The following is an 18,643-nucleotide window of genomic DNA, read 5'->3' on the forward strand; positions in this document are numbered from 1 at the left end:
TAAAAAACTGTTTATTTTTATCTTCAATTTCCCAACTTTTACCAGCATACTCATCAGATGTACTTGCCAAATGCTGAATTTCACATCTTTTTAATTTATGTCGAAATGTTGCTGATTAAACATGTATACTCTGTTATGTGGTTTGTACATGAGTATTTAAAGTAAAAGAAAGCTAATAATATGAAGTAAGGTTCATCATACAGACAACTGGAATCTATGTGTAAAAATACTTCCATGTAGTTGTTTAGATTTTTTTAAGAGTGTTCAAAGGCATTGAAAGATTTGAATTCTATGGTGGGGGCTTTTGTAAGGCATGCTGATGGTATTTAAGAACTCCAACATCACATCACCTTTTTTCCTGATGTTCAACAGAAGGAAAGAATTTTGGGGGCCATTAATTATTTCAGAGCTCCTAAACTATGATAGTATGGTCCATAAAGCCCACCTTAGAATTCAAAGGTTTAAACAGCTTTAACTCTCTTCACAAAAATCTTCAAAAAAATAAATGACATTATATTTATGCATAGTTTTAGATGTATGTCACCTTTGTAATGAAAGGTACATGTAGGCCTAATTACATGCCTTCTCAATTTCTGCATTATACATAGTGATATTTAGTTAAGTCACGCAAGAGTATACATGTAGTGAACTGATAGTCATGTTTGTTTTGAAAATTCATGTTTGTCTGCCAATCTTCTGTTCATCAAACTCTACATTTTCTTTCATTGTTTTATTGACGCATGTATTTATATCATAACTATTACCTTGCACTGCTATGTGAGACTTGATGTGCACAGCCATTAGGGGCAGACAGCGAGGAGAAAAATAAATGGAAATGAAAAGATGGTCAAAATTTTACATGTGTGATGTATAGTTCAAGGAGTAGAAATTGTAATACTGATATGTGAGAAAGCAGATCAAACGTGGCCCGTAATTGACTTAAAATTTTACCCATGACAAAGTTGCACATTTTCCCTGATCCTCAGAGCTCTGTAGATCTTTAAGAAAGGTGATTTGGGTTTCTTGGGGAAGGTTGGGGGATGTCTTGTTGTAAAAATGTACCAGTAAGTTTCAGCACAAAATATTAATTCATGACATTTATCTCTGAAAATACTCTTTTCTTGCCAAAATATTGGGTCATTTGTGTACTCTACAGATTTTCATTGGAATGGTCAGCGAAGTATTGTTTTGATTTTACAGTGCTGTGACGTAGATTTGTGTGCGAATAGTCACATTGATACCCACTTCACGCTAATTGCTAACAGATAGGAGATTATGTTATTAGCTTTTGGCTATGGTAGAATTGGAGAGCACATGGGATTTATTACTATTGTGTTACTTATCTCTTCTTCATTTTTTTATTTTCAAACTAACATCTTCTACATTCTCATCCTATTAATGTACACTGCTTGAAGATGTACTTGAGGCGAAGACTTTCTTTTGGAGACCTGTGTTGTCCATTCATGCATGGAAAATATCATCAAAGTGAAGATGAAATATATTTTTATTGCAACTCGAAAGTAACCTGTGTCTGGAGTAACTAGAGAACTGGAATATTGAGCTGTTAATTGCAACAAGCCCATGAATATACTGTGTATAGATTGCCCTGTCAGTAAATCTGTCAAATTTGTGACACTCTTATCCTTATCTTAACATGGGTCATTCATTTTAATGTAGTTTGGCTTGTTGAGTGCAAAACTACGAAGACTTTCTTCAGAATGCTTCATTAGCTTTTGCGATGATTTTTGTTTGTTATGCATGCGAGCATTTAATATTGGACTGAGTAGTTCTCCATTTAGCATGCGGCGTATACCACTGCAGAATTTTTCAAGCTTGTTTTCATGTCCCATTTAAATCACGCGATCATAACAAAGCCATACCTAAGAGCATGAAGAATGACAGAAAACTCAAATACATCATAACAATACTTGACAGCATAATTGCATAGCTTTAGTTTAGTATGTGGACCGTCCATGTTGTATCGATCAAATCTAGTTTGAGAATTAGAAGGCATTTGAAGTACTGATTTTGAGAGTTTTTAATTCATCTCAGAATGATGTTTTAAGAGTTATTGTTAAAATAGGGTGATATCCTGAAAAATGCACCAAAAATAATACCATATTTTATGGCCTTTATTTGTGTCTAAAATGCGCTTTGTTGGGGGGAGAATATTGAGGGCAAATACAGTATCTTAAATTGTAGACACAGACCTATAGTTGTACAAGCTATAGTGTATTGGTTAGCCCAGTGACATATGAAACTGTGACATCTAGCCTTGAGTATAAATACGTTTAGTATTGGCCTTTCAGAGCTATTCAATCGATATATCTTTGTGTGTACCTTAAGGTAAAACACATTTAGGCCCTACATGTGTACATGTTCTATCACTGGGTATGGAAGGATAGCCTGCCTTCTTGTCCAAAGACAATCTGCATGTATAGATATATATATTAATTAATCTAACAAAGGAACTAGCTGGCCAAGGTGTCTGAGGTGAAGTGGTTTCCTCTGGGCTCTGATCGGTTTCCTGGCTGGTTTCCTTCTCTCATGTATTCACATGTGAAAGATTGTCTGGTGCACATACATGAATATGTACGTCATCATTTGGCGTGGAGCTTGGCTAAAATCATTCCTTCCAAAGAGTTTCATACACTTTTGCATGTGACGTCAAGTCTGCAAATTTATGGTGCTGGCAAGGTAGTGCTTTCATTGGGCTAAAAGTAGCAGGCATGGACGTTTCATAATACTCACCGAATGTATGCGGAGACTGTGTTAGACAGAAGGATGCACATACTCTAGCTGGGAGAGTGTTATAGCATTACTGATAACACAAAATGTATATGTATTATAAAGTTAGTGAACAGATGACTTACGAACATGTTAGATGTCTAACAAAAACATTTCATGGTCCATTGGACATAGTGTAAGACTCCTGCAGAAACCATGAAATTCTTTGGTGAGAGATCCAACTTAGCTGCGAATGTAAGGCATTGTTATTTGATAAGCAGTTAGAGGTTGCTGGAAAATGTATAAACTAGGTTTAGTTCCATACACTTAATTACCTGCATATATTGCTACTAATAAAGTTTGTGGGAAGGGGCGTCCTGGCCGAGGTGGTTAGTGTGTCAGCGTTGTGCAATAACACAGGTATCTCTCACCAATGCCGTCGTTGTGTAAGTGAAATATTCTAGAGTACGACGTAAAACACCATTAAATGAATAAATATAAGTAAAGTTTGTGGGACAATGGATGTTTATTTACGGTTAGTTCACAGGTATATGAGGCATGTGTTGTAGAAACTTAATTGCCAGGTTAAAAGATCCAGCAATTGGCTTTGAATGCAAGGCATTGTTATTTGGTAAGCAATTTGAGGCTGCTTGAAAATGTTTAAACTAGGTTTAGTTTCAGACTCTTGGTTACCTGCAGATATTGATGTTGGTAAAGTTTGTGGGGCTGTGGATGTTTATTAACCGTTAGTTCACAAGTATATGAAGCATTGTATATTGTAGAAACATGCCAAAAGCACATGTATTTCCTCTGTTATAGGGGTAACTTCTTGCAGTGTCAAATAAAACCAACAATTTTTTAGATAATTTGACATATAATATTGTCATTCATGTATATTGATCTAACAGGCATTGATCTGTTTAGGTATAGGGTAATTTAAAATATACCTGTATGTTCTTAAATTTGTTCTTGTTTTTCTTTTTTCTTTGGGCAAGGGGGAAAGTTACTGGGATCATTTATTTTTTAGTTTAAAATTATAAAATTGACTTTAGTCCTGTTAGTTTTTTTTAGCATAAAGTGTAAGTGTTGGGAAGACCATGACTTATCCATTTAGTTTTTGTAGTGTTAATTGTAAATCCTGGACTTGGATCCATTCAGGATAACATTATTATAGTGTATTAAAGTGATGTTACAATTGATCAGTACTGCTGTGAGTTAACATGTCAGCATTTTATTGTGCACAGTTTTACTACACATACATGTACGTGTGCGCTGATTCTTGGCCAGTCACAGTGTTGAATAAACTGCCGTGTTATTTTTCAAAATCTCTGGTCATATTTGTGTTTCAAATAATGATGTAGGTGTTTAAATAATGCCACCTTATAAATCGTGATTGGCGAAGATTTCATTTCAGGTCATTGTGAATTCAGTAGAATTTGATTTTTGTTTGATTCTTGCTTAACACACTCAAGACTTTTTCACTTAAATAGTTAATGTCAGTCAGTTTTATGGGTGGATGAAACAGGTGTTGCTGAGCAATTTAAATAACACGTATTGACCTTCGGAAAGCTACTGATCATTAAAGATAAACCCCACCATATTGGTGAAAGACAGCTTTGCCATCAGTGAAGGTTTGACTGCATGCTCAACGGCCATCAAATTCATTGTCACCAAGGCCCCGCAAAGGTTGTGAGCAGGGGAATATTACGAACAAATTCCCTGTCCAAGATTGGGTTTGAACCTGTACCTCATGTCCTAGTGACTGAAAGACAAGGCAGCACCTTATTTAACTACCGAGCCATAGCCCACTCCTGACTGCAATTGATGAACCTCAATCTTCGGTGTTGTGTATCTGAAATGGAAGGCACCCAGGCCCATGGGACACTGTTCACCAGATGTGTAGAACAGAAATGATCCGATGCAGTATCATCAGTGTGCATATCTGAACAAATGAGGCACACTAGGCTTGGGTTCAATTCCACCTTTGAACAGGAAGATATTTTTTTGAATCCCCACTCTCACAGTTGGTGACTTTTGTAACAGTATTTATTTATTTTCTTAGGCTTGACAAGTGCTTGGTTCCTCCCTCCATAATGCTTGTCACCGTTGTATTAGTGAAATATTCATTAGTAAAGCACTGACCAAATAAATAAATTTATCTGACATGGTGTTTATGGTTCCTATTGCTCATGAAATAGAGTGTCTGATTCAGTCTCACAGTTGGTGACTTTTGTAACAGTATTTATTTATTTTCTTATGCTTGACAAGTGCTTGGTTCCTCCCTCCATAATGCTTGTCACCGTTGTATTAGTGAAATATTCATTAGTAAAGCACTGACCAAATAAATAAATTTATCTGACATGGTGTTTATGGTTCCTATTGCTCATGAAATAGAGTGTCTGATTCAGTCCATCACTTGACAAACCTGAAGTAATGCCAAATCAGCAGGAGCTGAATTTAAACCTTCAACCTCATGATCTCAATTGAGATTTAACACGTCTATGAAAAGAATAATCCCACTGCAACCATTTGTTACAATACAAAGCGTGCAGCAAAGAATTCAGAACAACAGCTTAGGGTAGAGTTAGACTTGTTTTATACAAAGGCATACATTTAGATTGTCAGCAACTTGCCATATTACATATGAAACAGTATGAACAAGACAAAGGAGTCGTGAAATTGACACATTTAAAAGCAAACATTAATGACAAAAGACCTGAGTGTGAAGCATAATCTTTGAGAATAGTGGATTAGTAATATACAACAAATACAAGTGATGTGGTTGGAAATCAAAACTGACAGCTATTCTTTCAAAAAAATACAATCTACAGCAGGAACATATTTGTACTTTGTACTTTGATGATCACATTTCTGCAGAAAAGAACAGCAGGAATACAACTGCATGTTAAAGAATTCCATAAGTTAGCTATTATAAACTTAAAATTCAAGTCAAAAACATCATTTGTCAACTGAACATTACATTTACATATGTACATGTAGAAATGTATAAAGTATCCCGATCTGTATCACTTGTAAGGTGTTGTACTGGTAGAGGAATGGAACAGTATTAAGTACAGAATGACCTTATTAACAGTATCACAGGTATCCTACATGTATCACATACATGAAAGTGTATCACACATATAAACATGGCAATGTACCACATGCATGACTGTATCACATAAATGTATATGTACCTGATCATGAAACTGTACCAACACAAGATTAATTTTAAATTAAACATTGTGGGGACCACATACAAGAGAAAAAACAACAACTGAGTGGAGGTATCTTGCTTCGTAAACAACACACATGCAGTGGCCTTGGTAATGAAGATAAAATGTAAGTCCTTCATTTTGGTGTGCTTCTCCAGCAACTGTCTGCAATTCATAAATAACATAAATAACACAAATAACAAACTCTCAACTCACATGTCTTCAGCATTTACCTACAAGCACAATAAGCTACCAATACATTTTTCTATCAGCCAATTCTGAATCTATAAATTGTGGAATATTTAATACATTAAAGTGCCCACAGGCCTTTCCATATACCTACCAAAAATCAGTCAAGCAGAACCCAGAATACCAACTGCAGTAATACCAGGTGTTGCATTTTAAACATGTTCATATCAATGTAATACATGTATATGTCAATACAATAAAACAGTTATCTTAGTGCAATATATATTTACATATATATGCTTAATTCCATTTACCTGTATACAAGCGTATAAAAAAATAAACCATCTTCATTCTTCAACTGGTTATGTACGATAAATTTTTACAAAAAGCATCTTTGGATGAAATTTATCCCGGCAATAATTTTTTCCTTTATTACATGTACCTCGCACAAACCGACAGCTTTCTGATAATCATAACGTAGGCAAACAAAAAATTCTTATTGCAAAGAAAAGACTGGTTTCCCAATCCATGATTAATGGCTCACAGCAATTTCAAGAATACAGCTGTTTAAATGTACTTCATACTATTGCTTTTTGGTCATTTGAATATTATAATGAGACGAATGTATAAATACCCCGTTCACATCATCCTTGTATAAACATGAGGAAAGTTTCAGGAATTATTCTACGTATAATATAACAATGTGTTCCCGACATAATATTGTGATATTAATGGCACGGCTGATTCCGTAACAAAAAAATAAATGCTTATAAATGTTTAAACAAAATAAAACTACTTTAGTCGTTGTAAGATATAAAATGGATGGAATACATGAAGTATCACAAAATACTAATGTTACATAAGTTTACAACGGCAACAAAATCACACCTATCACCATGATATCATCATATAATAGATACCGTATCTCCATCCACATTTCTGTTGATATCTTGAAGGTATATCACTAGAAACATTCAAATGCGTCGCTGCTGTTTTGTGTGGTGATATTTGTGTTGATTGTACTGTCCATGCTCACAGTAACACCGAACACATCCCCGTGTCACCACAGTTGTGTGTAGTGATATTTGCGTTGACTGTACTGTCATGCTGATATCCTGAAGGTATAACATCAAACACATCCCCATGTCACCACAGTTGTGTGTAGTGATATTTGTGTTGACTGTACTGTCTATCCTGATATCCTGAAGATATAACATCAAACACATCCCCCTGCGTCACCACAGTTTTGTGTGGTGATATTTGTGTTGACTGTACTGTCTTTGCTGATATCCTGAAGGCATAAACCAAACACATCCACCTGTGTCACCACAGTTTTGTGTGGTGATATTTGTGTTGACTGTACTGTCTTTGCTGATATCCTGAAGGCATAACACCGAACACATCCCCCTGCATCACCACAGTTTTGTGTGATGATATTTGTGTTGACTGTACTGTCTATGTTGATATCCTGAAGGTATAATACCAAACACTGTCCATGTTGTATTTGATGTCAAATTTCTGGCTAAACTGTCTGCTTTTGACATGGCACTGGTTGGCTCTTTACAGGTTGCTTGGTGAGTGTTCACACTTGGAAGACTGAAATCATATAACAAAGAAGAAGAAAAACCTTAGGTTTTTCTAATTCAAAGTCAGAAGAACTTGACAAAATTCACATAACAACCGAGGGAATGCATACACTTTATTGAAGTTATACAATCAAGACATCCCGGAGATTCTACAATGATAGCAAAAGTTGGGTATAGAAATAGTTTCTAGAGATGGGGGATGTGGGGGGTGGGGGGGTGGGGGTGGGGGGGGGGGGATCATGGGTTAATGTTAAGTATATTTAAATGATGACCCATGTGAGTATTATAAAAAGTTACGTAAATGTTGTAAAGATAAATAATGTGGACTTATTGCCTATGAATTTAATACAGTGAGCGTATTTTCATAGGTAATATAGGTTGCAAAAAGGACAAACATGACAAACAGGATCTGTGAATGACATTAAATTAACAGAATGTTTTCTTTTGTAAGAGTTTGAACTCAAAATGTACACATACACTAAGGCTGCACACACAATAATCTGTTAGGTAGACCATAGCAATTTGAATCTTCACACTCCTGGTGTGCAGTGTACTATAAATTGTACATACCTTGGGACTGTTGCATTTGGTGCCAGTTTCAAGTGCCCTCCTCTCGTCATGTAGTCATGGTGATTGACAGGTGTCACTTCCCGACGTAGTAACGGGGGAGTGGTTTCTGAGAATACAAGAACAGTATGGTACGAAAGTGAACGAGGAGTGAATGAATGAATGAATGAATGGGGTTCAACACAACGACTGAATAATAAGCTGAGGTAGAGAATTCTTAACTATGTATATCACAGTACGGAAAGCTTGGCATACACATGCGCTTAATACGCAACTCAAATCAACTCAACTGGTCTTTTGAAGCTAGTCCCAGTGGCTGATAGTCATACAGCTTTATTAGTCACATGGTTATCCTGATGCCTCACTCAATGAGGATTATTGACACCATATGTTTACATATACTATCACTGAGTAACATTGTAACGAATTTATCCTGCACCAATCAATTCAGTGCAGAAGACTGACGTATAGGTTAATCTCTTCAGCGATGTGACGATGGTATTCACAACCCAACAAAGGGAGATAACCTACTCAGCTGACACATTTGACGTTATCTGCAGGATTCAAGAATATATCTCTACCCCACATGACCGCTGTTGTCCAGTAAAAAGCAGAGTATTTTGTCCTGGCATATATGTAAAAGACTGGACAGCCACTCCAGTTGAATCATGTCATTAATTAACATACAGAAGCACCTAAGACTCGATGCAGCAGTCGGGTTGAGTACAGCTGGGTCTTAAGCTCCTGTGTATACCGAGCTTTAGATTACTAAGTTACCAAAGAAGTCTTGGGGAAAAGTCTTCCCATCCTCAGTTTGTCACAATCAACAGATCTGCACACTGATAATCCTATTATGCTGACTGGCACCAAGAAAGTATAGTAAATGTCCTCAACTTTCACCCAAGAAGTATAAATAAATAAATATCAATAAATACCCACTAGAGGTACGGCAAAAGAATTCTATCCAGTCATGCCAGTAGGATATGATCTGAAACTTCAAAACACCTTCCCCAGATCAACAAAAGTTAACTTTCCAAATTATTTCAGGCAAAATGAGTGACTTAGTCATACACCAAATTTTAGGTTATGTACCAAGATTATTAGATAGTAAAGCCTTATCAGGCTTAACCCAAAATGGAATCATGCTTGCAGATATAATAAAAAGTGAACGTGCTAAAAAAGTTGGACCATATCTTGTTTATCAGATCTTGTTTATGAGATCTTGTATATGAGATCTTGTATATGAGATCTTGTTTATGAGATCTTGTTTTTCAGATCTTGTTTATAAGATATTGTTTATGAGATCTTGTTTTTCAGATCTTGTTTATGAGATCTTGTTTATGAGATCTTGTTTTTCAGATCTTGTTTATGAGATCTTGTTTATGAGATCTTGTTTATGAGATCTTGTTTTTCAGATCTTGTTTATGAGATCTTGTTTATGAGATCTTGTTTTTCAGATCTTGTTTATGAGATCTTGTTTATGAGATCTTGTTTTTCAGATCTTGATATTCTTAAACCTGAATGTACAAGTTTACCCTAATTCTTCTAAAATTTGGGACAGATATTAGTAGTGTTGAAAATAGAATATAACATTTCTTTACCAGCCTTTTGGTAAAGTAAAGATATGAGTATGTTGTTCATTAGATGGTTTTGCCATGTAAGAAAAAGGAAACTCAATATTCCTGTTAGAATTACATATCTACTGGCTAAAATAGGTGACCAGGTGTCCCAAATTTTAAAAGATTTTAGTTTATTTATTCGATTTTTGTTTCCACACACATTCAGCAATTTTCCCCTGACACAATGGCAGCCAGGTTTATAAATTGTAGATGGAGGAAAATGGGATTGACTCATTTCATATCTCAAATAAAATGAACTATACCATGTTCATATTGTAATCAAAGAAATTATTATCACCTTGAAGATCATACCTCGTTTTGTCATTCCAATATTTCCATTCACATCTGGGGCTGCAATGACTGCATTATTTGAGATCATAACATCCCTCTGTCTCTGCTGTGTGGCACTATTTTGTCTGGACCGGTTTGCACTGTTTTGCCGAGGAGGAGGAGTTGCACTACTTCTGCCATGTCGGCTATACCGACTGACCCCTGCAGTCATGCCTGACTGACTACCAGGTCGTCGTGTCAAACCGTTCAGATTTAGATGTAAAGATCTGTGAAATACAACATGGTCGAATACTTCATGAAAATGCTGTAGCTCAATTCTTTTTGTGTATAAATCAATTATACCAAACTCTCTAGAGTTCTGCTGCAGCTTTAAGTCAGGAGATTTGTCACATACCTGGTGGGGGGACATGGAGGGGGGCCGTGGGGGCGACGGGAGGGGGGACGTGGAGGGAGGAGGAGGGGCCCTCCACTGATAAACCTGTAGACTTGGCTGTTGTGTTTAAAGTAAAACATACTTGAGTAAGGGCGAGATATCTCCACAAAATAAATTTATTCATTTATTTATTTGACTGGTGTTTTACGTGCTACTCAAGAATATTTTACTTATATGACGGCAGCCAGCATTATGGTGGGAGGAAACCGGGTAGAAACCCGTAGAAACCCACGACCATACGTAGATTGCTGAAACAAAATAAATAAAATACAGCCTGCACAAATTATATGTTTCGATAGACTTCTTCAATATCAGGGGTGTGAATAAACATTTTCTTTGGTAATCCACAGTATTTCTTGCAAATCTGAACCAAGCTAACTATAACATTATATATGATAGCTTTCTATACGTCTTCTCACATGTATCCGGCTACACAAAGCAGAGATGCTCCCTTGAAACTGAATTTACATAGCCTCTAGATGAACATGTTTAATGTTCTTCATTCATTTCGACCCATGCCTAACTGTAATTCAAATCTTTGAATAGGTATGTACAAAAGGACAAGTTTGGACAAAGCTGAAGATTCTGATATTACTAAATTAAAATTAAGCAACTGTTATAACAATTACAAAAAGGTAAGAGATCATTTCCTTACTCAAGTGGAGGTGTTTTCCTGCATAGGTCAGATTGGACGTGTGTCTTTGTTTCTACCTCCATGGGTAATGGTCTCACACAGACATCTTTCAAAGCAGACTTCTGTATAAAAAAAAAAAATAAAAAAAATATAAAATTTCAAGTTTTACAGGAAGTGTTTCTCACCCACATTTACATTCTTCATCATTCACATTTTCACCAATGGTATATCGTCTCCAAAATCAAATTTAAAAGTTGCATAAATTTACAACAAAAAATTTATGTTTAAACAACAAACCTCTTGTTCTATTTTGATAGTGGCTGAACTCTGTCTCCTGCCAGAGGGCGGTCGTGTGGAGGGCGGGTGGTACGTCCGTCTGCCGAAGCGGTCAATCTGATCATGGCCTCCTCTACTGTGAACATCTGAAATATGAAGAAATAACTGACTAACTCACTGACTGATTTACTGATTGTTTCAAATCAATGCAGCTACGATATGAAATTCTGGCCGTAAAATTTGCTCAGGTACATGTACATTTTCTGGTTCAAGAGAATATTTCAACACAATTCAACAATTTTTAGTTCGATGTCATTTATTTATTTATTTACCCATTCATTTATTTATTTGCTTGGAGTTTTATGGTGTACTCAAGAATAAGTATTTCACTGATACGACATCGGGCCAGCATTATGGTGGGAGGACACCGGACAGAGCCCAGGGGAAACCCATGACCATCCGCAGGATGCTGACAGCTATCAGTGTCATCATTACCCGATTCATCCTTCCCCAACCTAACATCTATCCTCAAAGCTCAAATATGTCAGCGCAAATCTGTGCAATATAAATCTTAAAGTAAGAAATGTAGAATTTAATTTCCTTCAACCCAAACGGGGTTTGAAGGTGTGTTTGGATAACACTGCTGTATTAACTGACCAAGGGGATACAGAAAACTGATGATTTTCCAAATTATTTCCCACCTGAAGAAGGAAATATTGCCTCAATTACATTTTGTGGGGTTGTCATGGTTGTGTTGCCCATTATGTTCATGTAAGCCTACATATCCGTCATATATGTCAAAACTAGAAGAGATTCCCTCGCTGTGAAAACAAGACGCACTATCCTAGCACGTGTCATTTTATAGCACAGTAATGCTTCTGACGGGAGAATTCTTAAGCGACTGCGCTCTCCCTAGCAGTCTAGAATTTTAAATGTAGTCCCACTGCCTAGAGAATATCTCAGCTTTTGAAATAGTGGCCAGTTAATCAGTGGAGAGAATGTAACAAGGGTCTAGGTACTGGACTAACATGTACAAACCTGGTCTCCTGTAAGGGAAAACGGGGGGTCTGCCTGCAGAACCTGTCCTCCCACCACGACCCAGCATGTCTGCCAACAGATATGATACATTTATTTACAACCAGGAGCCGCAAGGTCATTCCAATGTTAAAAGAAAATACAATACATCTATGCCTGTATCAAAAAACAATTCTGCATACATTAACACTAAAGTTCACAATCCAAAACAATTGCATGTCACAAAGTATCAAGATAAACTGTGTGAAATCCAAAATATTGGAAATACACTAAAACAGCCACAGGTAAATGAACAACGATTGAAGGTATTGGGAAATGAAAAACAATGGAAGGTATATGGAAATGAAAAACAATGGAAGGTATAGGGAACTAACAACAATGGAAGGTAGAGAGAAATGAACTACAATGGAAGGTATAAGGAAATGACCAATAGTGGAAGGTATAGGGAAATGAACAACAATGCAGAGTATATGGAAATGTACAGCAATGGAAGGTATATGGAAATGAACAACAATGGAAGGTATAGGGAGATGAACAACAATGGAAGGTACATGGAAATGAACACCAATGAACGTGGGGGAAATGAAGAACAACTGAAGATATTCTCCGAGTTTTGCCTTATGATATCCAGAAAAAAATCAGCTTAGCTCTAATTTAAATTGTGACCATCGACAAAATGCAGTTCTGTATTAATTTCCATGTTATTGAGACACTATTTTTAACGCTGTGTGTATACGGGCATAGGTTTGGCCATGTTATCCATTGGAAGCGCCTTTAAGACACCCTATTCTATGATATTAGAACATTGGAGGCGTCATAGAGAAAATATAAGTCTGATTCGCTAATGTCAGAGTCTGGCAAACATCTATATCATGTATGTGATAGGAGGAAATTACACTGGGGAAAGCACTGCTTTTGCCAGGTACATATACTTCTGACCATGGCCAGGCTTGCAAAAACAAGATTTAAACCTGCAACTTAAATATCCAAGACATACATGTAGTAGACTTTTGACAGAAATGCACTTTAATAAAGCATATTTATAAGTTACAAAATAATCCAAATAAATGAGGATCTTTTACTTAAATTAAAGTCACTGCCATTTCTACTTTCTCTTCTACTTTCTACACGGTGATGACAAGACCATTGGAGCTAATTTTCTTTCCAGTTTTAATTTAAACTGAAACACTAATGAATCACAGGTGATTCTGCTGGTTCAGTGGACACTTTCAGTGTATTCTAATGAGGAAGTCTTTAAAGTCACCTGTTCTCTCTTTGAAGAAGCCATCAAAGACTACAAAATTGTTGACTTGTGGAACAACAACCTTAAGTCCATAGTGCTTCTGTAAAAACCCAGTGAACATGGCAGAGGGCCTGTCTATAGCCAAATGTTGGGCTTTCACTGACTCACTCTGCAAACAAAAGATATATACATTCAAATCAGAGATCTCAATGCCTTCTTAAACTGGAGATATATTGTAGGTATTTTAACCTCCAAAATGATAAAATTTTATTCGACTTGTATTTATTTATTTATTTATTTATTGATGGTTAACAGCATATTCACATGTATGTTGGATTTCAGTTTTATGAGTCTTTTATAAGTAACCAAAGTGCTCAGGGTTTTTATTTATTGATTTATTCATTTATTTATTTATTTCAATGATTGTTGCTTAACGCCATACTTAAGGAATTTTCACTAAGTGGCCAGTTTTATGGGTGAAGGAAACTAAGGCGCCTCGGTTAAACCAAAGACCTTTAGCAATTAAGTTACTGTGGGACTATGATACTTCATGAGTGACGTACATAGGTGGGTTTCAACACAAGTTAAAGCAAAGATAACCAAATAAAGAGCAACTGTCATTCAGAAATCTACAAATTCCCTGTCTAAGGCTGGGTTTGAACCTGCACCTTTTGTGTCCAAGCTACTGAAATGCAAGGACACTTAATCACTATGCCAATGTGTTTCAAACTGTAAGTATTACCTGAAGCATATGCTGAAACAATCGTCTGCCACACCCCCTTCTCTGCCGGGACTCATGAACGTAAAAGTCGAGGACGCACAGCGGGTTCATCTCGTGCTGCACACCGTTGTTATCATACACGAATAACTTCTTACGACCAACTTTTATAAACCCAATCACCACACCAGAGCTACTGAACAACAGGAAAAGCAAACCAACACTATTAGTAAACATTTTGAACATCATTTCATTTATTTTTGTTTCATGTAAACAGTTACTAGTTTGTAAGACCTTTGTGATGCAAGAAAGTGTTTAGACTGATTACTTTATAGCCTATCAGTATAACCTTAAATACTTCAACCTTTTCAACCGCCTCTGCAACCAATGTTTTAAAACATTGTCAAATAACTATGGGGTGTAGAAAAATAATTTGTACAGTTTTAGGTGGCTTGCATCTTTATTGACACAAACAAATCATTTTTGGTGTCATTTACATAATAACTGTAGGCAAGAATACCACTGAAAAAAGTGCTTCAGAGGTTGAAAAGGTTGAAGAATTACAGTATATATTTATATATCTTTTTCATGTGACTGCAGTATGGCGTCACTTCCTGTACACCGGCATTTCAGGTACAAACCACTCTTCTCTTGCAATTCAGGAGTAATCAGTTTGGTAGTTCTAATTTTCTGACTATAAAGATCGTCAATGAAGATGCCGCCTTCATAAAAATGCAAATTATTTCTCTTTACCCCATAGTTCTCTCAAAATATTTCGAAATATTGGCTACGAAGGCTGAACAATTAGGGTACTACCTCTATATGCGCATGAACTACTTACGTCACACGCATCATACACATAGGTGTACATGTAGAAACTCTTACTCACTCTAAACAGAGCCAATTCTGACCAGAACTGTGGCATGCCATTATCATGCTTATCCCACATGCCATTATCATGCTTATCCCACATGCAATATCTGCTATAAGTTTTAGTCAGAAAATTCAGTTTGCCAACAAAACCTCATGTCAGGGCAGGAAAGAATGGCAGACTTTACAGCTTTGGCCAAATTTACTTCAGGTAGGAAATACACCTGTTGTGTGCATCTCACAGAAGCCTGAAAGAATATCATAACTAATCTACAGATCCATACAACTTCATCTGTGAAAGGCTGTAATGATGAAGTGCTGAAAATCTACATGACAGTGATAATCATGACAATATGGGTCAAGTTTGGCAAATCTTGTGTATTTATCTTTTGCTTAGAGCTGTTCGTCTTACAACTAACAAGCTATGATGATGTAGATAATTGTTTATATCATACCCATTTTTATCCGGGTCCTTCATGATATACAAGTGATGATCTGACAACTCCAGTTTTCTGCCTGATGTTATTGGTCCATGTAATCCTTGAGCCTGCAACATCATTTTATTTATTTCAGTTATTTATTTTATTTATTTCATTGGTGTTTTAGGCCGCACTCAAGAATATTTCACTTATATGATGGTAGCCAGCATTATGGTAGGAGGAAACACCGGGTGCCCGAGGGAAACCCACAGCCATCTGCAGGTTGCTGAAAGACCTTCCCACTTATGGTCGGAGAGGAAGCCAGCATGAGCTGGATTTGAACTCACAGCAACCACATTGGTGAGAGGCTGCTGGGTATTCATTTATGTATTTATTTCCATGGTGATGTGTTTTAGGTTGTGCTCAAGAAGTTTTTACTGATAACATGTGGGTGTGTCACTAGCATTCAAAGTTGCTTTTCACATACACGGCAATGGTTTATAAAGCAAGAGAAAAATCTACAAAAGGAGCTTCAACAGACATGAATTAAACAGATAGATAATTTAGGGATGTATTTCAAATCGTTGGTGAAACTATCATTTCTTCATAATATAACAGTATAAAAATTCTAATTTTAATACCCCCCCCCCCCCCCCACCCCCGCTCCTACCCCACACACAATACTTCACTTACTCACCTTGGCAGAAGCCTCTCCCATCCTATCAAGCACTTTCATCATAAGGCTGCGATGTTCTTTAAATCTTTGAAAAGAAAAACACAAACCGCTGCATTTACTTGGGCCTGACAGACATACAGGGAGATCAAATGTAGAGTGTTTTCACATTAACAGAACAATAGTTTAATTTTAAGACATATTTTGAGCAATATTAACATGAACTGGCTAAACAGCTTTTCTCCAAAAGTAGGTCATGGAAGCCTCCATGGCAGAGGTGGTTAGAAAGCCAGTGCGGCACAATGACCCAGGAGCCTCTCATCAATGCAGTCACTCTGAATTAAAGCCCAGCTCAAGCTGGCTTCCTCTCTGGCCATACGTGAGCAACCTGCGGATGGTTGTGGGTTTCTCCCCGGGCTCTGCCTGGTTTCCTCCCATCATAACGCTGGTCGTCTTCGTATAAGTGAAATATTCTTTAGTATGGAGTAAAACACAAATCAAAAATAAATAAAAAAATAAATAAAAGTAGGTCATTCTCTTCACAATTTCACAATTCTTGCAAAACATTTGTGTAATAACCATCTATAGGCACATTTTAGGAACAGCAATTGTCATGGAAATTTTGAGCTGCACACTATAAAAGATTTTGGGCAAAAACTGCCAATTATTTGTATTAATGACCAGTTTTTTTGTTTGTTTTTAGTTTATTTTATATTTTTGCTTGTTATCGTGCTCACCCTGCCTCCTTCACCTTTTGCCATTCAGAACTGCACATAGTAGTTCGGACATAGACTTAAATGAGATGGTCATTCCTACTATTTCTGCATCACCATTTTCCAGCACATTAGTATATTTTAAGGCAGAAAATAAACTTTGATGGCCATTCATGATTTTGTTGAGGTCAACTATCTGCTTCAATAGCAGTTTTGAAAGATGACAGGCACATTTATAGTTAATTTTAAAGAATCAATTTCTGTCATGTGGTAGCAATGAAGAATCTTCTTCTCACAATGAAAATTCCAGACTGCATACACTTTTTTAAGGAGTAGTAAACCGATACAATCGCAAACAGCAGTCATCTGCCATGGTTTGACGTATGTCTCAGATGCTCTGTACACAAAGAACTTTTGGTCCAGTACACATTTGCAAGGTGAAGCACATCGCTAAAATGACATACATTACACGCAGAAATGGAGAGGGACTACAGACAAACACGTCATATTGCGGACAACAACAGTACGTGGAGGACAGTAGGCCTACACTGAGAGCTGAGGAGTGCAGGGTAAGTCAGTGTTTCTTCATATACATAGCTCTAGCTCCAGGTAGCTACTTCAACTCATCTCTTTATACTGGGCCGGCGGAGTATCATAGCCACAGGGGCAACCAATGATAAACCAATTACGCCGATTCATGCCATGTCCGATAAGTCCTCTCTATCAACTTTGGCTCTTATGTCTTAGCTTGCTGGCACACACAATATCCCCAGTATATTCCATTCGGTAATGTCATACCAGCCCTATATTCACGACACAGTAAACCATTTCTACACAAGGCAGCCATTAGGGTCGTCTTTTCAGGTTTAACTCACATGCGCCGTCCAGAAACGATAACTTTTTCAAGATCCATAACTGTGGTGAAGGCAAAATGGCTGCTGATGACTGTGAGGTGAGTTTGGGTCTCGTGTGTCCTTACCAAATGGAATATACGTGAGATATTGTGTGTGCACTTGAGCTGAGCGGTAAGAGCCAAAGTTGACACCATTTGTGGACTGTAGCCATTCTTTAGAGAGGACGTATCAGACATGGCGTTAATTAGTGTATGATTTACCACTGGTTGTCCCTGTGGCTTCGATATTCCGTCAGCCCAGTATAAAGAGAGGAGTTGAAGTAGCCATCTGGGGCTAACATATCCCCCCATACGATAGAGCTGTGAAGGCATACTTACAGGTCAGCCGATCGATTAAACGGCATCACTCTATGGTCGACTTTGCTTACGACATCGCCAAAAAGCATATTGATGTTAAAATCAAACTCCATGGTAAAAATATTTTCTTTAACTAAATCAATAAATAAAGTTTTATGTTAAACTGTTACTGTCAAGTAGTTTGATTCGCCATGTTGTTGTATTTCTGCCAAGGAACGAGAATCC

The 18,643-nt window shown here is 36.9% G+C and overlaps 1 protein-coding gene across 1 annotated transcript; it reads right to left on the bottom strand.

Annotated features, from left to right (window-relative positions):
* Window positions 1-7,494: 7,494 nt before the first annotated feature.
* On the bottom strand, window positions 7,495-18,603 carry LOC135480633 (alpha-tubulin N-acetyltransferase 1-like). Its single transcript, XM_064760521.1, has 11 exons — window positions 18,440-18,603; window positions 16,520-16,583; window positions 15,859-15,950; window positions 14,558-14,729; window positions 13,837-13,984; window positions 12,576-12,644; window positions 11,559-11,683; window positions 11,283-11,383; window positions 10,216-10,460; window positions 8,288-8,393; window positions 7,495-7,727 (listed from the first exon to the last, which is right to left on the bottom strand). The coding sequence occupies exons 1-11, from the start codon at window positions 18,529-18,531 to the stop codon at window positions 7,544-7,546; spliced, it is 1,398 nt and encodes a 465-aa protein (XP_064616591.1). The 5' UTR covers window positions 18,532-18,603; the 3' UTR covers window positions 7,495-7,543.
* Between the last annotated feature and the right edge of the window lie 40 nt (window positions 18,604-18,643).

The sequence above is a fragment of the Liolophura sinensis genome, chromosome 13, assembly GCF_032854445.1.
Source record: "Liolophura sinensis isolate JHLJ2023 chromosome 13, CUHK_Ljap_v2, whole genome shotgun sequence".
In the NCBI taxonomy this organism is placed as follows: domain Eukaryota; kingdom Metazoa; phylum Mollusca; class Polyplacophora; order Chitonida; family Chitonidae; genus Liolophura; species Liolophura sinensis.

Bases quoted from the DNA above. Each gene is read 5' to 3' on its own strand.
- LOC135480633 (XM_064760521.1), bottom strand. From the start codon at position 18,531: ATGGAGTTTGATTTTAACATCAATATGCTTTTTGGCGATGTCGTAAGC. The intron at 14,730-15,858 runs GTATGATATAAA...CCTGTTGTTCAG, and splicing joins AAGGACCCGGATAAAAATGG to TAGCTCTGGTGTGGTGATTG. The intron at 10,461-11,282 runs GTAAGGAAATGA...TGTATTTCACAG, and splicing joins AGGAAAACACCTCCACTTGA to ATCTTTACATCTAAATCTGA.